The sequence below is a fragment of the Benincasa hispida genome, chromosome 3, assembly GCF_027475165.1.
Source record: "Benincasa hispida cultivar pf3 chromosome 3, pf3_genome.v1.1, whole genome shotgun sequence".
Lineage (NCBI taxonomy): Eukaryota > Viridiplantae > Streptophyta > Magnoliopsida > Cucurbitales > Cucurbitaceae > Benincasa > Benincasa hispida.
In genome coordinates, this window is record NC_143480.1 from 40,298,379 (window position 1) to 40,320,736 (window position 22,358).

At 36.6% G+C, this 22,358-nt stretch overlaps 1 protein-coding gene across 2 annotated transcripts; it reads left to right on the forward strand.

Moving 5' to 3' along the window:
- Positions 1 to 330: 330 nt before the first annotated feature.
- On the forward strand, positions 331 to 18,952 carry LOC120074029 (glucose-inhibited division family A protein). 2 transcript variants are annotated; one of them, XM_039027004.2, is made up of 13 exons: positions 331 to 825; positions 1,024 to 1,175; positions 1,636 to 1,727; positions 2,412 to 2,525; positions 2,882 to 3,212; positions 3,535 to 3,714; positions 15,184 to 15,264; positions 15,752 to 15,970; positions 16,173 to 16,315; positions 17,109 to 17,275; positions 17,442 to 17,659; positions 17,769 to 17,861; positions 18,282 to 18,952. In XM_039027004.2, the coding sequence occupies exons 1-13, from the start codon at positions 630 to 632 to the stop codon at positions 18,327 to 18,329; spliced, it is 2,034 nt and encodes a 677-aa protein (XP_038882932.1). In that variant the 5' UTR covers positions 331 to 629; the 3' UTR covers positions 18,330 to 18,952. The 2 variants fall into 2 exon arrangements, with proteins under 2 accessions (XP_038882932.1, XP_038882929.1); XM_039027001.2 differs by having other exon boundaries at positions 18,298 to 18,952.
- Positions 18,953 to 22,358: the final 3,406 nt, after the last annotated feature.

Below are 22,358 nucleotides of genomic sequence, written 5' to 3' on the forward strand. Positions count from 1 at the left end.
TCCTATGTTTATAGCAAATATTCATCTCTCTCTACTAACAGAATTCCTTTTCTACTAATCGAATTTGTTATAGATTTGGTGGTCCTCACTCTAACTAATTTTATTCTCTCCCCCATCTACATTTGTGCCCTTCTCCCCACTCTTCTTACTGGCCCTTCTTTCATACCTCCTAAATATGGGAGGTCTATCAGAATACTAAGAGTGACCTTCCATTATGTTATTCAATGATATTGATAGAATATTAGTTAGGAACAAATACATTGGTGGAATGTTGGTATTGTATGGAATACATATTGAATAAATGCTTGATAAATGGTTGAAGGAAGAGATGGAAGACTTTGGTACGAAGGTTTTTTAAAATTGAGAGTGAATTTGTAATTTTGCACGAGCAAAAAGACAGCGTTAGAAAGGTTTTTATGAAAATATCATTGGTGGAAAAGTTTTTGATTTTTGGATATTTTGTGAAATTATCCTAAGAGTGGGATTTGCTGCAACTCTATTCATGAGAGGGGAGGGCGTCGATGAACCACAAAGTCATCATCTTCCTACCCCCAGTTGTTTTTCCTTAGAACCCGACCCACTCTGCTCATATCCACGTACTGCTAACCATTGACATTTGCAATTAACTTATGGCAGCTTCAGGGTTGCTTACGTTTCATCTCCCTCGCCTCGCCCGTCATTTTCCATTCCCTCATTCATTTAATCCTTCCGTTTCTTTTCATAACCTTGTATTTCGCCGAAAACTGCCACCTCGCCGCTCACTCATACTCGGCCGCGATTGCATACTTAGGAGGTCGTTCGTTGCTGCCAGTTCAAGTTCTCAAGGTTTGGTGCATTCTATCCATTCGTTTTTGCCCTTGTCTGGCGGAATTGGGATGAGGGTCATTGTTAATTCTTTAAACAAACGGAAAATGGGATACTTTCTGTTGTATTGTCGAATAATTGAGTGGGGATTGTCAATCTGTTGGTAATTTGAACAAACATTTTTGCCGATACTGAACTTTGCCATTTGATGTTACGCAGATTGGAGAAATAGTGTTGGGGCCGTCGACGAAAGATATGATGTTATAGTTATAGGAGGAGGACATGCGGGTTGTGAAGCTGCACTTGCATCTGCTCGTTTAGGGGCTAAAACTCTTCTTCTGACACTCAATATCGATCGAATTGCTTGGCAGGTTGGGATTCAAGCTTTTATATTGACATTTTCAGTGTTAATGCGATGTCAATTGTGTTGATTTGACACCCTCACTTCTATGTGCACCAACATTGAGCTAATTGGTGATATATATATATAGGGAGCAACCAAAAAATTTGGGGACTTTAGCTAGTGGGTGCCGACTCGATAAAATTGCTTTTACTCAAACTTAAGGAGTAAATACGTTGTGGTTTGAAATTGTTTAATTAAATAAATGTCTAATACATCTCATGGCTAGGTTAAGGTCACAAGAAAGTTATTGATCTTTTCCTGGTTTCATAAGAAACAAGATTACATTACAAGAGAGAATGTGGAGGTACAGAAAAAAGATCTCCAACTGGTTAACAAAATTGTAACGAGTACAATTACCAAAATATTTAGATTTTAAGGACCAAAAGAGATGGCACGAAAACTTTTTTAATCTTAAAGTTTGATTTCAGCCTTGCAATCCAGCAGTAGGTGGGCCTGCAAAATCTCAACTCGTGCACGAAGTAGATGCACTCGGTGGTGAAATTGGCAAGGTCGCCGACAGGTAATGCTATTGTAACCTCCCATATTTCCTTGCATGCTATTTTCACATATTCTCAGGGAGTGCGGCATCGTTCATTGTCACGATGTTTGGAATGATTACTAATATGATGAGTTGGTTCTGATATCATCCATATTTATCGATAGTTTGAAACAGTTCTTTGCTTGGTTAAATCAATTGTTGATAGAACTTGGACAGAATCATTAAAGGAAATCTTTCTTTTGAAAGAAGATAAATACTTGCGAGTTGCACGGATAGGAGGACCACCGTCCTTCCCAAAGCATGGGCTCACTTCACCTAAAATAGTAAATTTATGGTTTTTGACTGGCCCTTCTGTATGAGCTTCTACTGAAAATCTCTATGGGAGTAATTGAAATGTTATCTCATAAATGGTGTTGGAAAATTCCCTGCTCAGTGGTTGTATTAAATTATATTTTATAGTTCGATTTCATTCCCACCCTTGACACTCATACATTCTTAGTTTTGTGAAATCTCTCATCCCTTTCTTTATAGTCTCTTGCATACTTACCAAGACACACTACTCACTAGAGTCATGCCTCATAGCTTATGTCTCATGTGTCATTGTATTTCTCGTTTTTTTATTCCTTTTTTGTTTCGTTTTGTGTTGATTTTGATCTTATTCAAATGTTATCAGAATTGTACTCATGTCAATCTTCATCTTCTCAGATGTTATCTACAGAAGCGTGTACTCAACGTCTCTAGAGGCCCTGCAGTACGGGCATTGCGTGCTCAAACTGATAAAAGGGAGTATGCACTTCAAATGAAAAGTATTGTGGAAAGGCAAGTATCTTGAGTTTTCCTCCCTTAATATATTCTTCTCTCTTGCAACTTTCTTATCTTTTAAGTGACTATCGTAAATTTTGGAGGGAAAAAAAATGAAAAAGTAGAGAACAAATCAACATTGTTTATTGAACATGACCATTTTTCAATAGTGTAGGATGGTTGTAGTGTTGGGAGGATCACATGTATCTGAGTATAGCTTTATTCGTTTGTTTTTTGTTTTTTGTTCTTCCTTTTTCTTATTTCCGATATGACCTGGACACAGACAAAAATTTTAATATAAAATATAGGGGGAGAAGTAGAGATTCTCTCGTAGTCTCTAATTCTTACTAACTAGTGTAATAATTTCCTTTCAGCACTCCGAATCTTTCTATTAGAGAGGCAATGGTGACAGATATTTTAGTAGGAAAGAATGACAACGTGGAAGGTGTTTGCACCTTCTTTGGAATGAATTTCTATGCATCCGCTGTTATTCTCACTACAGGAACATTCATGAGTGGCAAAATATGGGTGGGTAGAACTTCCATGCCTGCAGGAAGAGCTGGTGAATCAGCTTCACATGGACTCACTGAAAACTTACAACGTCTTGGATTTGAAATTGATCGGTTGAAAACAGGAACCCCGGCCCGAGTGGACTGTCGAACTGTTGACTTTTCTGCACTGGAACCTCAACATGGTGATGACGAGGTCCTTGCATTTGATCTCATACGTATGTTCAATATATTTGAAGTATCACCTGCATCCTCATAACATGATTCCCATTGTTCTCATTACGGATCAAGTTGTCAACCTGTTTTACTGCATTGTGTATCAGATCATCATCATCCCAACATTTTTTTTTGGCCTGGGTGTGTACCCTGTTGTTTGAATCTGTTGCCATTTTCCATTTAATATAGAACTAGCTCCTATCAAATTCAGGGCTGTTAAAATGAGTCAATATCTGCATTTCTTTTGCTATGATTTTGCAATCTAAATGGTTGTCTCCTAAGCTTGAGGTGGTTATAAACAGGTCAATTGGTTTAGTTTTGATCCTGATTTTCACATAGAGAGAGAGCAAATGTGCTGTTATCTGACTCGCACTACGAAAAGTACACACGAACTTATCAAGGAGAACCTGCATGAAACTCCCACTTACGGAGGCTGGGTGGAAGCGAAAGGGCCTAGATATTGCCCATCCATTGAAGATAAGGTACAGATTCAACCCTTTTAACATCTAAAATTTGTGGTTAAAGCCTAGTCTTCAGTTAAGTGTAATTAGAATAATTTTGATGTACACCTAGTTTTATAAAGCTGATAATTGTTAGTTGTTTACAATTTCTGTTTTAAAGTTTAGTTAGACAGCTTGTTAATAATTAGTTGGGCAGATTGTTAGTCGTTTTGATAACTGCTTGTAATAAACTTTTCCTATAAATAGATATCACCTCCCCCCTTGGAGGGAGAGTTTTCATTTCCAATAAAAATCAGTCTTTGGTTTACACCAAATTGGCATCAGAGCGGCTCCAAGATTCCGGGGAAATGGTGGGAAGAAGAGTCCTCCACCCAAGAGAAGGAGACAACCTGCAGCCAGAACAAGAGGCGGAGGATACAGCCGTCCTCTCTCCAAGAACCACGACGTCATGCTTGCTGTCCGTCGAAGATTTATTGGAGGGAATTCAAGAAACATTGACTGCTATTCAAGAATCGATAGTGGCACTTTCAAGGAGGGTAGATTTTGTCGAAGCACCACCTTGAGATGATGAAGAAGGTCTAGCCTTCAACCGGCATGGTGCAAGAAGGGGAAGGCATGGCACGAGAGACCAAGATTCATGGAAAATCTTCAAGAAAGACCTCCTAGAGTCCAAAAACAGCAGCTAGAAAATCCAAGAAGGCAATATTTTGTTCAAGAAAGATACCAAGAATATTAAGATTCAGGCTTGTCAAGTGAAGATGATCAAGAAGATGAGTTTCTTCTTCCAAGAAGGGGAAGAGGAGTTAGATATGATGTTAGAGGAGACCCTCACAATTATAAGATGAAAATTGATTTACCAACTTATAATGGAAGGCGAGACATAGAGACTTTCTTGGATTGGTTGAAGAACACGGAACACTTCTTTGCATACATGAATACACCCAAAAATAAGGAGGTCCAACTTGTGGCATTGAAATTGAAGGCTGGCACATCAGCATGGTGGGATCAATTGGAGGTTAATCGGCAAAAATTGGGCAAGAGACCCATTCGATCGTGGGAAAAGATGAAGCGGTTGATGAAAGAACACTTTCTCCCTCATGACTATGAACAAGCTCTTTACAACCAATACCAAAATTGCAGACAAGGCCCTCGGTCAGTCGCTGAATACATTGAGGAATTCCATCGGTTGGGAGCTAGGACTACTTTGATGGAGAACGAGTAACATCTCATTGCAAGGTTTGTTGGTGGCCTTCGCATAGACATCAAAGAAAAGGTAAAATTACAACCTTTTCATCTTTTATCCAAAGCCATTTCTTTTGCTGAAACTGTGAAGGAAATGAATGAAATTCGGTCCAAGAACTTATCAAGAAAGACACCTTGGGAAGCATCCATGAGTAAGAAGCCCACTGCTGTGAATAAGGCAGTAAACCAGTCAAACCCACCTTCCTTAGCTAAAGGGAAGGATAAAGAGGCCCAAGAAGGGGTCGAGGAACAAAACATAGAAGCTGTAAATAGGGGGAAGAAGCAGAATCCTTATAACCGGCCTTCCTTGGGCAAGTGCTTTCGTTGTGGCCAAGTTGGCCACCTTTCCAATTCATGTCCCCAGTGCAAGACTGTTGCCTACTTAGAAGATGAAAAACAAAATGTGTTCGAGGGTAGTGAAAACAGTGAAGAAGCAGAATTCATTGAACTGGACGAAGGAGATAGGATTTCTTGTGTTCTACAAAGGGTCTTAATCACCCCAAAAGGAGACACCAATCAACAAAGACATTGTCTTTTCAAAACTAGATGCACTATCAATGGGAAGGTGTGCAACATGATTATTGATAGTGGGAGTACCAAAAATTTTGTTTCGAAAAAGCTAGTGGCTGCTATAAACCTCAAGGTGGAGGCTCATCCTAGTCCTTACAAGATTGGGTGGGTAAAGAAAGGAGGTGAAACCCAAGTAGCTGAAATTTGCACTATTCTACTTTCAATTGAGAGTGGATATAAAGATCAAATAGGTTGCGCTGTAATGGAGATGGATGTTTGTCATATGCTCCTAGGGAGGCCGTGGCAATATGACACCCGAGCCTTGTACAAGGGGAGAGAAAACACATACGAATTCCAGTGGATGGATAAAAAGGTGGTATTACTCCCTTTGAACAAGAAACTTGAAGATGGAGTGAAAGAAAAGAAAGGGGGCAGCAAGCATTTATTTACCACTATAAGTGGCAAAACATTCTTGAAAGAAAGGGAGATTGATATCCTAGGACTTGTTGTTGTTGAAAAGTCCATAAATGCACAAACTGAAGAAGTTCCAAGAGAAGTGCAAGAACTATTTGCTGAATTCCCTCAGCTAATGAACGAACCCAAGGGACTGCCTCCCATGCGAAACATTCAGCACCAAATTGATCCGGGAGCTACTCTTCAACATTTACCTCATTACTAAATGAGCCCTAAAGAATATGATATATTGCCAACAAATAGAAGAATTACTCAAAAAGGGTCACATCCGGCCGAGCTTAAGCCCATGTGCAGTACCAGCCCTTTTAACTCCTAAGAAGGATGGTAGTTGGAGGATGTGTGTTGATAGTAGAGCCATCAGTCGGATCACTGCGAAATATCGCTTTCCCATATCGCGAATTAGTGATTTGCTCGATCAATTTGGAGGAGCATTGATCTTTTCCAAGGTAGACTTGAGGAGTGGTTACCATCAGAATTCGAATTAGGTCGGGAGATGAGTGGAAAACTGCCTTCAAGACCAAGGAAGGGTTGTTTGAATGGCTTCTCATGCCGTTCGGACTATCAAATATGCCGAGTATGTTTATGAGACTCATGAACCAAGTATTACAACCCCTGTTAAACAAATTTATTGTGGTCTATTTTGATGACATTTTAGTGTACAACAAAAGTTTAGAGGACCACTTACAACACCTTCGAAGCTTGTTCCAAGCTTTATTAGAAGGGGAATTATTCATCAATCATAAAAAGTGCCTTTTCCTTGTAAAAGAAATCTCTTTCCTTGGTTTTCTAATTGGCCAAAGCCAAAAATATGAATCCAGGGAACGTTGAAGCTATTGTTCAGTGGCCCATCCCCTCCTATGTCAGAGAAGTACAAGCTTTCCTCGGCTTGGCATCCTTTTATAGGAAATTCATCCAGAATTTTAGCTCTCACGCAGCCCCTATAACTGATTGAAAAAAGACAGCTTTGTTTGGGGAGAAAAACAGCAAACCAGCTTTGAAAATATTAAACAGAAACTGAGTTCCAGCCCTGTTCTTAAACTTCCAGACTTCTAAATTCCTTTCGAAGTGGCTGTTGACATGTGCATTGGGAATTGGAGGAGTTCTATCACAACGAGAACATCCTATTGAGTATTTTAGTGAGAAACTCAGTCAATCAAGGCAGAATTGGAGCACATATGAGCAGGAATTATATGCTCTTGTTAGAGCACTTAACAGTGGGAGCATTATTTACTCTCCAAAGAATTTCTTCTTTTAACCGATCATTTCTCACTTAAATACTTGCAAACTCAAAAGAACATAAGTAGAATGCATGTACGATGGATATCATTCATACAAAGGTTTGACTTCGTGATCAAACATCAAGTGGGCAAAGATAACAAAGTTGCTGATGCCCTAAGTCGAAGAGGCCAATTACTCACCATTTTTTCCACAAAAGTGACTGCCTTTTTCCACACGGAATTATATGAAGAAGATGAAGATTTTTCAGAAATTTGGTACAAATGTACTAACTTTTTACACACTGAAGACTTTCACATTATGGATGAATTCCTATTTAAAGGAGAGTAACTATGTATCCCTCATACTTCTTTCGAGAAGGCCTTCTAAAGGAAGCTCATGCTGGAGGCTTGCCTGGACACTTCGACCAAGATAAAACATTTGAAACAGTATCAACTTGATACTATTGGCCACAAATGCAAAAGGATACAAATAATTTTGTGAGAAGATGTCCTATTTGCCAAAGAGCTAAAGGAACTAGCTCAAACGCTGGCCTATATACTCCACTGCCTATACCTACAACTATTTGGGAAGACTTATCCATTGACTTTGTGCTCGGGTTACCCAAAACACAAAGAGGATTTGGTGTCGTTATGGTCATAGGAGACCGTTTTGGTAAAATGGCCTACTTCCTTGCTTGTAAGAAGACGAATGATGCAGTATATATAGCCAACATCTTCTTCCGAGAGGTAGTCCGACTTCATGGAGTTTCCAAATCAATTGTTTCTGACAGAGATGTGAAATTCCTTAGCCATTTTTGGTATACCTTATGGAAGAAGTTCGACACTACTATAAAATTTAGTACCACGTCTCATCCTCAAACCGACGGCCAAACAGAGGTCACTAATAGAACTTTGGGAAATTTAATCTGATGCTTGAGTGGTTTAAGACCAAAACAGTGGGATATGGCCCTTGCACAAGCTGAATTCGCTTTCAACAATATGAAGAATAGATCAACGGGAAAATGTCCATTCGAGATAGTATATACTTCAACCCCTTGATTAACATTTGATCTTGCAAATCTACCTACTGTGTGAATGTCAGCATTGAAGCTGAAAATATGCCGAAAGAATAGAGAAATTACATAAAGAAGTACATGATCACTTACAAAAAAAGTACTTCATCATATAAACAAGCAAGAGACAAGTCACGAAGAGAAGTTGAATTCCAAATAGGAGATCTAGTAATGATTCATCTTCGAAAGACAAGGTTTCCTACGGGAACCTACAACAAGTTGAAAGACAGACAATTGGGACCATTCAAAGTACTAGAGAAATATGGGTCAAATGCTTATAGAATAGAACTACCAAATGACTTACACATAAACCCAGTCTTCAACATCGTAGACCTGAAGCCATACTTCACTCCGGATGACTTCCGCTTGGCAGATTAGAAGTCCTCGAGGACGAGTCCAGTCCTAGGGGGTGGAATATGATGTACAACTAGTTTTATAAAGCTGATAATTGTTAGTTGTTTACAATTTGTGTTTTAAAGTTTAGTTAGACAGCTTGTTAATAATTAGTTGGACAGATTGTTAGTGGTTTTGATAACTGCTTGTAATAAAATTTTCCTATAAATAGATATCACCTCCCCTCTTGGAGGGAGTCTTTTCATTTCCAATAAAAATCAGTCTTTGGTTTACACCAAATTTGAAGGAAATGATTTTTAGAAGAATGTGGAATGTGGCTGGTACTTTTCACTCCTTTCAACTATCTGTAAATAAGCATATCGCTTGTAGCAAATCTATCTTGACTAAGTGAAAAACTTGATCCCTTTTAATGTTTTCCCTTTTGTTTGTTTAGTTTTTCTAAATGTTTTTCCATTTTCTTGTAAATATCCACTTCCTATTTTAGTTTGTGGGTTTAACGCCTTTAGTCACCAAATAGCTCCATAGGGCAACCCTATCATTAGTACCCATAAGCTTTCAGAACGAATAAAGATTAGTTATAATTTTTCTTGATTTTATGGCATCTGGAAGTATCACTATGTTAAACCCCCGGTATTCCCTGCTCTTCTACAACTTACTTTCGATTAACAAGAAGATTAAGAGAACAAGAATAAGGGAGATTGAACAATTTACTCCAGCCTTTTATTTATAAATCTTGACAGTAGTCAAATTCCAGCAGTGGAATACAGAGGAAGAAGAAAATACCGGACAGAAAAATGAATAGCAAACTCAGGAAAAATTAGAAAGAAAAATAAACCATCCCAGCCTGGATTTCGAGAGATGTTGGTCTCCTCTCCTCAAGGTCGAATCCCCTTTCAGCCAAAATCTTCTCTGCCTCTTTTTCCCTCTTCTCTTCCTATTTGTTTACCTCTTTGTGGTCCCCACCTCCAACGGCTTCCTCAACAAATTTGCCCTTTGCCAGCCTATCTTCATCTTCCACTATCTCTCTAACTAACTCTTGATGTAATTTTCCCTTTTTGTCCCTCCTTTTATAAGTGAATATAATGGGGGGTTTAACATTACCGCTCCTCTCAAAATGCACCTTGTCCTCAAGGTGGAAGGAGGGAAATTATTGCCTGATGTTCACTACCGACTCCCACGTGGTCTCACTATCCGGAAGGCCCTTCCATTTAATAAGCCATTCTTGTGTGTTCAACTTTCCATTCCACCTTACTTCCCAACACCATTTCAGGGGCAACTTGTAACTCAAAATCTTCAGTTAACATAGGGGGTAATGGCTGTATATACTGCGACTTATCTAGTTTCTTCTTAAGTTGTGATACATGAAATACATCGTGTATAGCCGCTTTCGGTGGTAGATTCAATCGATATGCCACTTCTATCTTTTCAGTAACTTGATATGGACCATAGGATCTTGGGGATAATTTCTCACTTTTTCTTTTTGCTAGTGATCGCTGTCTATAGGGTCTTAATTTGAGGAAAACTTCGTCCTCTACCTCAAATGTCAACTCTCTTCTCTGCTGGCCGGCTTGCTTCTTCATTCTATTTTGTGCAATTTCCAAGTTTTCTTTGAGTGCATTCAATGGCAAATCCCTCTCCTTTAATAGGTTGTCAACACTATCATTGCTCGACTTTGTTTCTCCATAATGGATTAACGGTGGGGGGTCCTTCCATAGATGGCTTGGAACGGTGTGGTCCTTATTGAAGCAAGGAATGTGGTGTTATACCAATATTCTGCCCACGCCAGCCATTTATTCCATCTATTCGGTTCATTGCAAAAACACCTGAGGTAGGTCTCAAGACACCTATTTACTCGCTCGGTTTGTCCATCGGTTTGAGGATGGAAAGTCATACTTCTCCTTAATTTGGTTCTCAAGGCTGCAAAGACCTCTCTCCAGAAATTACTCAAAAAGATCTTTTCCCTATCCGTAGTAATCGTCTTGGGAATGCCGTGGAGCTTGATAATCTCTTGTATAAAGATTTCTGCCACTTGCTTTGCTGAAAATGGATGTTTTAGAGGAATAAAGTGCCCATATTTGCTCAGTCTATCAACCACTACTAAGATGGAGTCAAAACCCCTTGCCTTCGGAAGCCCTTCAACAAAATCCATGGTCCATTCTTCTAAGGTTAACTCGGGAATAGGTAAAAGGTTGTAGCAACCCTGCAGGGGTTAAAGATTCAAATTTATTCCTTTGACAAATATCACAACCAGCCACATATCTTTTGATATCACTCTTCATTCCCGGCCAATAGAGCTCCCCACTCATGCGTTTGTAGGTCCTTAAGAACCCGAATGCCCTCCAAGTATGGAGTCATGATAAGTATGCAGTAAGGAGAGGGTATTAAGGTCGATTGTTTAGGAATTACTAACCTCCCCTTATACAGTAGCCTGCCATTTGCCCATTTGTAGTTAGGTTTGCCCTCCGGATTGTCTTTCAACAAGGATATGATCTGTTGTAGCTCCTCATCTTCCCCCACCTCTTTTAGTATGAGATCCACATCCACCACGGCCGATGAATACAAGCTAATGAGTTCAGAAGGTAGTTGTACTCTAGATAGGGCATCTGCTGCTTTGTTCATCAATCCGGGCTGATAAAGTATTTCGAAATCATATCCAAGAAGCTTGGTTAACCAACGCTGAAATTGTGGCTGCACCTCTCGCTGTTCCACCAGAAACTTTAAGGCTTTCTGGTCTGAAATCACAGTGAATCTCCCTCCCAACAAGTAGTGTCGCCACCTCTGGACAACCAACACGACTGCCATTAACTTTCTTTCATATATAGACTTGTTTTGTGCACGTTGAGAGAGCTTTTGGCTAAAGAAAGCTATTGGTTTGTCTCCTTGTGTCAACACAGCCCCCACCCCTGTTCCTGATGCGTCGGTTTCTATGATGAAGGGTTGGTTGAAGTCGGGCAATGCTAAAACAAGGCATGCCACCATCTGTTGCTTCAGGTCCTCAAACGCTCGAGTGGTAGCCTCATTCCATTTGAAGCTATTTTTCTTGAGTAATCGTGTTAATGGGGCTGCCCTGCTGCATCCTTTGACAAAACGACGGTAGTACCTGGTTAAACCCAAAAAACCCCTCAATTCAGTCACATTTGTGGGACATGGCCAGTTCACCATAACTTGGATCTTTTCCCCATTAGCTTCAACCCCTTGATGTGAAATCCAGTGCCCCAAATATTGGATCCTCTCCCGGCAAAATACGCACTTCTTTTGGTTAGCAAAAAGTTGGTTCTCTCTTAATATGTTGAACACCACCCCTAAGTGAGTTTCATGAGTAGAAATATCTGGACTATAAACCAAAATATCATAAAAAAACACAAGAATAAATCGACGCAGAAAAGGTTTAAAAACCTGGTTCACGAGGGATTGGAAAGTGGCAAGCGCATTCGTGAGCCCAAAAGACATAACTAAGAATTCATAGTGCCCTTCGTGGGTTCTAAATGTTGTCTTCTCGATGTCTTCCTCCCTCATCGTATTTGGTGATAACCTGACTTTAAATCAAGCTTGGAGAATACAATAGCCCCGTGCAACTCATCAAGTAACTCCTCAATCACCGGAATAGGGAATTTTTCAGCTATTGTAGCTTGGTTCAGCCTCCTATAGTCTACACAAAAACGCCATCCACCATCCTTCTTCTTCACTAGCAGCACCGGACTTGAGTAAGGGCTCCTACTAGGTCGAATGAATCCAGCTTGCATCATTTCATGAACCAATTTTTCTATCTCTTCCTTCTGCGCATGTCCATACTTATAGGGTTGCACATTGATTGGGTTGGTACCTTCCTTGATGGTTATTCGGTGATCAACTGTCCTTTTAGGGGGGAGGGCAGTAGGTAAGCTGAAAATATCTTGATTTTGATCTAGTAGTTCCTGAATCATGACAGGTAATGTCGGTTGGACTTCTTCTTTCCTTCCTTCCTCGGTTCCTTCAAGATCTTCAATCTCAAGGTGCTGGAAATCCACTAAGAAACCCATATCTTCTTCGTTCCATTGCTTACTCAACATTTTAAAAGAAACTTCGGCTTTAGTGAGGGAGGGGTCCCTCTTTAACATGACAGGCGCTCCATTTGACCAAAAGGCCATTGTCAATGAGGGCCAGTGAATTCCCATGAACTCGGTAGTACATAACCATGGCATTCCAAGTATCACATTCATCCTCCCTAACTCCATAGCTAAGAAATCTGCCTTTACTGTCAAATTTGGAAGTATGAGCTCAACCCCCTTACAAATTCCCTTCCCTTCAATTTCACTTCCATTTCCTATCACCACCCCAAACTTTTTCTGCTGTTCCAAGGGTATCTCAAGCTCCCTTACTGTTTCATGATGGATAAAATTGTGAGTAGCTCCCAAATCAGTGAGTATTACTACTTCCTTGCCCTTGATCTTGCCTTTGAGTTTCATTGTTCCCTTTGTTGAGAAACCGAGTAAGGAGTTCAATGACAGTTCCACCTTTTCTTGCGCTTCACCTTCTTCATTTCAACTGGTTCTTCTCCTTCAGCCCACTCTTTTTCCTCCATTTCCTCTTCTTCATTAGCTATAAGCAACATTAGTTGCCTATTTTCCCTATATTTGCAGCGATGTCCAGAGCATATTTTTCATTACAACAGAAACAAAGTCCTTTGTCTAGACGTTCTCTGAATTCAATGTCACTAAGTCTCTTCATTGGGGCCTCCTTCTTGTTGGTAGGATTTTGTTTTGCAGAATGGAGAATAACGGTTTCACGGGCGGGTTATCCACAATTTTCCCTGGACTTTTATCACTTATTTCCTTTTTTTCACACAAGCCCAACTTCTAGTTCAACCCATTTTGGCCCAATTCTTTCAAAGCTAACCTGAGCGCAATGTTCCGATCGTTTACTAACAGGGCTTCCTTCATACATTCGTCCAACGTTTTAGGATTCCGGCTGACGACTTCGGCTTGCAGCTCCGGTTCCAACCCATTCAGAAACGCATCCCTCAATACTTCCTCCGATAAGTCCGACAGTGGCGCTGAGTAGTTGACGAACTTCTTCACATACTCTTGGTAGGATCCTTCTTGACGAATTTTAAGTAATCTTGCGCATAAACTTCCTTCTCCGACCCTCCGATAGTGCTCAAACAATCTTCGTTTTAGCTTATCCCAGGTGGTAATGGCTCTCCGGTTGTTGCTCCGCCGGAACCAATCGACTTCATCAGGGGCGAAACTAATCATGGCGACCTTCACCTTCTTGGCATCAGAGAGCTCATATATTTCAAAAAAATGCTCCGCTCGATAAACCCATGATTCCGGGTTGTCACCTGTAAACAAAGGCATTTCCAATCATTTATACTTACCTCTGTCCAAGCTGCCTCCTCCTGACGTATGCGATGATTTCGATTCGTTGGCCATTTGAGGTTGCTTCCCTCGGTGAGTATCGATTCTTCTTTCTTTCGAACCGTGTTATTTTCTCGCACCTCCTCAGTAAGTTTCTCTAAATTCTTGCACAGGCCCAACAACAGATCTTTAAGCCCGGCCATCTCCTTCTCCGTAGTCTCGATCCTCTCTTCCAATTGTTTTTGTGCCATGGCGCACGTTGTCCCTAGGGTTGCGGCTCTGATACCAAATTTTAAACCCCCGGTCTTCCCTGCTCTTCTACAACTTACTTTCGATTAACAAGAAGATTAAGAGAACAAGAATAAGGGAGATTTAACAATTCACTCCAGTCTTTTATTTATAAACCTTGACAATAGTCAAATTCCAGTAGTGGAATACAGAGGAAGAAGAAAATACCGAACAGAAAAATGAACAGAAAACTCAGGAAAAATTAGAAAGAAAAATAAACCATCCCAGCCTGGATTTCGAGAGATGCTGGTCTCCTCTCCTCAAGGTCGAATCCCCTTTCAGCCAAAATCTTCTCTGCCTCTTTTTCCCTCTTCTCTTCCTATTTGTTTACCTCTTTGTGGTCCCCACCTCCAACGGCTTCCTCAACAAATTTGCCCTTTGACAGCCTATCTTCATCTTCCACTATCTCTCTAACTAACTCTTGATGTAATTTTCCCTTTTTGTCCCTCCTTTTATAAGTGAATATAATGGGGGTTTTAACACACTAATCACTCAACCAGTTTCTAGCAATCAGTAACATCCTGAAATTAAGTCAATGTAGACACAACTCTATGTTACGTTCAAGACTGTCACATTTCAGATCCTACTTTTATAAGTTAGTGCCTTAGTAGTATAAGGTAATTGTTGTTTCCTCAGGTAGCTTGGCTAATTGATCTTGCATAGTGATAAACTGTGGCAGTACGCCAAAATTATTGGGTCAATAAGAAATGTTTAGTTAGTTTGCAAACCGATTTACATTAAATGTTTAGTTTGTATGAGACCCCTGTTCTATAGAACCATTCTCCAAGTTGAACTTAAGGTCTGATTCGGAAATAAACTTCACTGTTGGGGTAAAACGTTTTTTTAGACAGTTTCAGTACCTTGCGACTGTAATTTGATATTTCCTTAGCTTTTTTTTTTTTTTTTGTTCACTGCTTAGCCAAAACCTCCTCTAGTAAATTTATTTGTTTCTTATGATCCAAAACATATCTAATTTGTTCATCTTTCCTCTTATAGATTGTGAGGTTTCAAGACAAAGACTCTCATCAGATTTTTCTTGAGCCAGAGGGCCGTAACGTGCCTGAGCTCTATGTGCAGGTGCTCTAAAACATCAACTTGGGTCATTCATCTTTTTCTTTTTTTTTTTTCTTTGTTTCTTCTTTTTTATTTTATTTTATTCTTAATAAATACCTGAATGAAATAAATTTCTTTTCTGGAGGAAGAAATCAACAAAGATACGATGCAAATTTTGAAAAAGAAATTTGTTGTATTAGATGGAAAGTGGAAACCTGTCCAACTGTTATGTTAATACATGTTTCCTGAAGTCGAGCTTTCCAAATAGTGCTATGTCCCGGAAAAAAAATAGTGCCGTGTCGCGCAACCAACAAACTGCATCTTCCTACTTTTGTTAATAAATTTCATGCTTCCAAACTTGACCAGTCTATCTCGTTTTGGGGTTCTTTTAATAAGGCTAAGGGTAGTGGCTTAGAGAGTTTTTCTATTCTTTGGTAGAAGTTGCTTTTCTTCATATATCATCCCATATTGTTTTGTTTTGTTTTGTTCCTTGATCTAGCATTTTGTGCAGGGATTCTCTACTGGTTTGCCAGAACGACTACAGTTGCCACTTTTGAGAACTTTACCAGGCCTTGAGAACTGTTCGATGCTTAGACCTGCATATGCAGTAGAGTATGATTTCTTGCCTGCTCATCAATGTAGCAGATCTCTTATGACCAAAAAAATTGATGGGCTTTTCTTCTCTGGTCAAATAAATGGAACCACAGGCTATGAAGAAGCAGCTGCACAAGTATCCCAATGTCCCTTGTTTGATTTGTTGCCCCCCCCCCCCCCAAAGAAAGAAAAAATCTCCTGAAGTTATTCAATACCAACTCTGAAAGAATTATATTTTAATTTCTATCGGGTGTAGAATAAATATGTTTTTTGCTCCATTCTGATTGAACGATTTAATCTAATACAATCATTTAACCCTGGTTTATTGAATTATGCAGGGAATTATATCTGGTATCAATGGTGCCAGATTTTCAGATGGCAAGCCCCTCATTGTTCTTGAGAGGGAAAGTAGTTACATTGGGACCTTAATCGATGACCTCGTCACCAAGGACCTTCGTGAGCCTTATCGTATGTTGACAAGGTAAATGCTCAATATATGATTTTGTGGATGTACATTTCTTTATTTTCCTTATCCTCGTCACTTTTTTGGTGGTAGACTAGAGAAACAACTAATACTAATCTTTTTCTTAGTACCAAAAATGAATTAATAAACCAAGTTTTGAATGCTTAATATCCTCTAGGCTCTCAGACATCATCTTTCACGATTCATAAGACTGCTGTTTACCAACAAAAAGTACAATCTATTTCCACATCCAGGTTGATTAAAAATAAAAATTATATGGATCTCTTGGGACACATGAAGATTTAGCTTTCATTTGCTATCCAGTGCCTCATTCTTGCAACCAAGTTCTCTTAGACAGGATAAAAAGTGAATTAGTTTGTAATTATATTGATGTCTTTTTTATTGTAACAAAAGATAATTATGTTATTGTGCCTTGTATATATTTATATTTAAATTTAGTGTATCTTATTGCCTTCATTTTAGATATTTACTCCGGAAGTTAATCGTTTTAAGTTGTAATGTTTTCTTGTTCAATCATTCTAATTTCTACGGAACAGGACCCAGAAGCAGGAATATTTTCATATCAGTCAAGAAATAATAGAAGTCCCACATTTTAAAAATCATTATTATGATTTTTTTGCCTTTTGCCTCTCATGCCAAAATTATATGTTCTTGTCTATTCCTCGAAAATCTACAAAGTACAAACAATAAATCAGAATGTTATACTTGCCATATAATCAATTATGTTTCATGCCTTTTAGTAACCATAAAAATAATAATAAATAGATTTAAAATATAAATTACCTTGTAGCCGCTCAGAACATCGACTACTTCTTCGATCTGACAATGCGGATAGCCGTCTCACACCTCTGGGCCGTGAAATTGGGTTAATAGATGATAGGCGCTGGAAACTATACCAAGAGAAGCAGGCTAGAATATCAGATGAGAAGAAGAGATTGAAAACTGTTAGGATATCAGGTTTGTCAATTGTTTCTTTTCCTTTATTACAGCATAAGGCCTCAACAACGTACAACCAAAAATGAAAAAAGGAAGCAAAAACATGTCGGTTACTACTTTCTTTAGTAATTTCATCCCTTCACAATAAAAAGGATCCAAAATGTGATCCGACTTATTTTCATTGTAGGAGGAGAGCTGGCTGCCGATGTTTCTCTCCTGTCTGGTCAGCCTGTGAAGGACTGTTCGACATTGGAGAGTCTTCTTAAGAAACCCCACATAGGATATAACATTTTTGATAAGCATGGTTTTGGGAATACACTCTTAACCAAATCAGAAAAGGATTGTGTAGAGATTGATATCAAATATGAGGGTTTCATTCTACGGCAGCAAACACAACTCCAGCAGGTTCTCTCACATTTTTCTCCGTTCTTTTGTACTGTTGTATGCTCTTCTATTTCAATTAATTCTCTCTTCCGGGTATGAACTTTTTTCCACCTTATTGATATGCTTGTAGATGGTTCATCAACAACACAGAGTACTTCCTGAGGACTTGGATTACTATGCAATGACAACATTGTCTCTTGAAGCCCGCGAAAAATTATCTAAGGTTCGTCTTTAAGCAATTTGCAACTCAATATCCTCGGGGTGGTCATCTTTATTGAATGTTTCTATTTCCAATATTCTCTTCATTGGAATGCTAGTATTAGATGTCTTTATTCCTTAGGTCATGTTTCACTTGATTAGAGCCTTATCTTATAGGTGGAGTTGGATTTTTATATGTCCCTGTGTTCTTTCATTTATTCTCAATGAAACCTCGATTTTTATTTATATATAAATTTATCCCAAAAAAATCTCTTGAGTAGTATACATAAGGCACACAAATTCAAGATAAAATTGCGGTATACTGGTAGTAATTTGTAGAGCAGCCCCTCCTAAGTATATATTTTTGCAACTTTCATTAACCATCCCAGCCCAGCACAATAATTGTTAAGAATTTTGCAAAATTTACCTATTCAAATACAATTAGCTTACTATACTTTCAGGTGAGACCCCAAACTATCGGTCAAGCAAGTAGAGTTGGCGGAGTAAGCCCTGCTGATATCACAGCTCTGCTCATCATCCTTGAATCCAACAGAAGAAAAGCTCAGGAGATGAAGCGGCATAAAATGCTTGGTTCCATCATTAGAGAATCTACTGACACGGAAGAACGCCCTTCAGGAGTTCATTTAACTGAGGCAATCAGTTCTTGACATGTCATTGACGGGTCTATTGCTAGAGAATCTGTTGATTCGGAGTTGAATCGTCGTGCATTCTTTAGTACATGGCTTTCTAATGATGCAATCCTCAATCAGTCAAAGAAGTAAAAGCTATTACTGGAGATTGTGCATCATTCTGGGGTGACAAGCCAAGGGCCAAGGGCCAAGGCATTGCCTTTTGGCAGCTGGGATTTTCAGGGAAACTGATATACACATACTCATAGTTCGGGGGAATTTTGTTGATCCATTGAAGCGTAGTCGGAGCTACTATAAAAGTTATTTCCTTCTTGAACAATCGATTGTACACAATGCATTTTCAATGCTTTTGGTAAATTAATTTTGGTTTGTGTGCCCTACAGTAGAGGTTGTAATGTAGAACTCTTGTAAGGTATTACCATGTGGAATAGAGCGTATTTATAAGTCTAATATTGTGCTTCGAAAAGAACTGGAAAACGTGTTTTATTTGTACATAATTGATTAGGTTCATTGCATTAAATTTATAATTTAGGATTAATAAACGATAGTAGGTGTTTTAACCATTTTAAAGTGATTTCCAAATATGTACCTAGCATTCACATTCAATATAGTTGTTACATTTGCATATACGTCAATTGATGATTCAAGTATATATTCACACAAGACATCCAAATTAGAACAATAAGATTGGATTTATGAGAACATTAGGTAAAATGTGATTTTGCACATTAACGTCTAATAATTCTACCCATTTCAATTTTGCTTACTACTATAAATAAGTAAAATGTTTTATTTATTGCTATGTTGTTTTATGTCATCGCCTTAGCATTCTATATATCACATTTGGTCTAATTCTCAATGTCCAAGAATTAAGGATGCTTGGAAATTATATGTTTGGGAATAAAATTGTTGGGAATCAATAATGACTATATTTGGTTATGTATGGAAATGTTATCAGAATTTTGTGGACAAAAATTGTGTTTGTGTTTAATTTATAAAATTAAGCATGAAAATCTTATTATAATTGTAATAGATTAATAATTTAAAGAATAAATAATATTCAATATATCAATAAAAAAATTAATTAATTATGAACTAGTAATAATTTTAATTATAAATATGTGAAGATTATAATTATAACTATAAATATACAATATTTTAATTATAACTATAAATATACAATATTTTAATTATAACTATAAATATACAATATTTTAATTATAACTATAAATATACAATATTTTAATTATAACTATAAATATTTTAATGATTTATAATTAAAATTAACCGGTTAATGCATTTAATGAACGTCATACTAATTATAATCTAACACTTAATCATTTTTATTGTTAATTAAGCTCAACATTAGTAATTTTACTTTTAATTAAATAATATAAGAAAATACATTTAAATGGACAATATATTATATAAAAGGTGAAGAAAATGAGATAAAATATGATATATTTATAAAGAATACTAAAAAATATTTTGTAAATATGATAGGTTAATAATGAACGGAGTAATAAAAAATAATCACAATAAATAATTAACTTCTATAAATAACCAGTGATGATTGTATATTCATAATGAATGATCAAATTAAAATTAATCTCCATAAATTACTTGATTATTAAAAATAAATAAAGTAATAAATTACTATTATTGAAAATGAAGTTTAATACTAACTAAATTTAATTAATCCTAGTTTATTAATTAAATATATTCAAGATATTATTCGTTAATAAATTAATAATTTATGTAAAAAATAATTTCATTCATTTAATAAATTTTTATTATAAAAATAAGTCAAGTAAATATTTTAATATAACATTATTGATTTATTAAAATAAATATTTATACATATATTTTAAATTAATATTCATTAATTAATTAGTTAACTATATTCAAAGTGAAATTTTATGTAAAATGAAAAATAGATAGAGAGGGGAAAAGAGAAATCTCATAGTTTTGGAAGGAAATAGAAAACCTTTATATGTGAAAAAACGGATGGAAATTGTGAAACAAATATGAGAATTGGATACTTATGTCAATTCCCATGTAAAAAGCCTGCCAACCAGACAATCTGAAAGATTTTTACTTCAAGAGTAATTTTAACGTTTATAAAATGTTAAGGTAATATTATAACCTTGAAGAATAAAATTAAATTTTTGAAACAAATGCTAATAGGTATAAAATGATTTTTATTTTATTATTTATTATTATTTTTTTTATAGGTAGCCTAATTTGTTAGCACAATGACTCAAATTAACAAAAAGCGTACGTTGTTTTAAGAAAACTGAATGTTTAATTTCACTACTTTTTGTAAAAACCTAATTTCATGAAAAGAAAAGTGAAGGAATACCAATATAAATTTAGGTCAAACGCTTCACAATCTTCCTTTTTGACGATGAAGCACATGAAGGGCGGTTTGGGCCACTAAGTAAAGTTATTAAGTCTGAAGTTACTATGTTGTAGTAAATTTGTGTTTGAAGTGTAAAGTTGTAAGATGAAGTTCTTCAATAATTGTAGAATGTAGATTAAGAGAGGAAGATAAAGTTACTTAATAAATGTGAAAGTAGAGATAGAGGGAAAAGATAAAGTTTCTTGATAAATGTAAAGAGTAGAAAAATATGGAAAGTTGGAGTTACTTGATGAATGCAAACTTCAATAATGTTTACTATTGAAGTTGAGTTAACACCAATTTAAGTTGGTGGGCTATATGCCCCATAAATTAAATAAGTGAGAAAATTTTCGTGTGTGTAAAAACGTATTTTTTTTTTTAATTTAAAAAAAAAAAGGAAGACAAAAAAGTTTCATTCGTTTGGTTCAAATTCATTGATGACAAAGGAAAAACTTAAAATCAAAGTTTTATTGTCTGGTTAATAAGCGCTTTATTTTTGTTTTTGAAATCATACTTATTTTCTCTTTTTTTTTTCTGATAAATAATTCACATTCATTAAACAGAATGAAGTTTCAAAAATTACTTTTTCTTTTATTGTTTTTAAATTTTTTAAAAATATTTTGAAAAAGTAAGTATTCAAACAATAAAATTATAGATGAAAGTAGCATGATGGTTATTTAAAAAATAAAAATTAAACATTAAAGAAAATATAATGATTATCAAACCAACCCAACCTTATTAACATACAAATATAAGATACAATAAGGTAAATAATAAATAAAATTTATGTTTCTAAAAAAAAAATGTTGAATTTGAACCAAGCTGAAGTTGATGTATATAAATAATTTTAAATTTTTGAAAATTGTAAAATGCAAGATGAAAAATGTGCTATTAGTTACTATTTATGTAATGTGAATAAGTCTTAAATCAAATAGGATTATGTTTTTATGTTCTTACATTTATCTCAAAAACAAGCTTATACATAAATAGGGATAAAAGATAATACTATATTTGTTTTGTTTTTGTCGAAGTGAGTTTTATTCAATAGTAATTGTGCCCAACCTTCTTTTCTAGAAATAGAGGTTCAATCTCCCATCTTTGCAGTTATTATACTAAAAAGCATTTGTTTTATTTCCACTTTAAACTTTTAATAGAGTTTAATATACGTGAGGTACAAGATTTTAATTCTTTGATCTATTGGTTGATTATTCATATTTTATACTAGTTGAACTATATCTCGTTAATAAACTTTTTATAGAGTCGAATAATATTTGCCAACCCGAACATACTTTTAAAGGACATGCGCTAATTTTCTAATAGAATATTCAAGGTACTATATACATACACAAACACACACACACATATATATACATACACAAAACACTTTCACTTTCCAAAACCATTTCCATCCAAATGTTCCTCTTCTTCTTCAATCTCCAATTTATATTCCTTCGTGAACTTTCTTCAAGCA

What these genes read in the sequence shown, in the direction of transcription:
- LOC120074029 (XM_039027001.2), top strand. Translation starts at nt 630, where the DNA reads ATGGCAGCTTCAGGGTTGCTTACGTTTCATCTCCCTCGCCTCGCCCGT. An exon ending in ATGAAAAGTATTGTGGAAAG is followed by an intron (nt 2,526 to 2,881) that starts GCAAGTATCTTG and finishes ATTTCCTTTCAG; the next exon opens with CACTCCGAATCTTTCTATTA. An exon ending in AGCAAACACAACTCCAGCAG is followed by an intron (nt 17,660 to 17,768) that starts GTTCTCTCACAT and finishes ATATGCTTGTAG; the next exon opens with ATGGTTCATCAACAACACAG.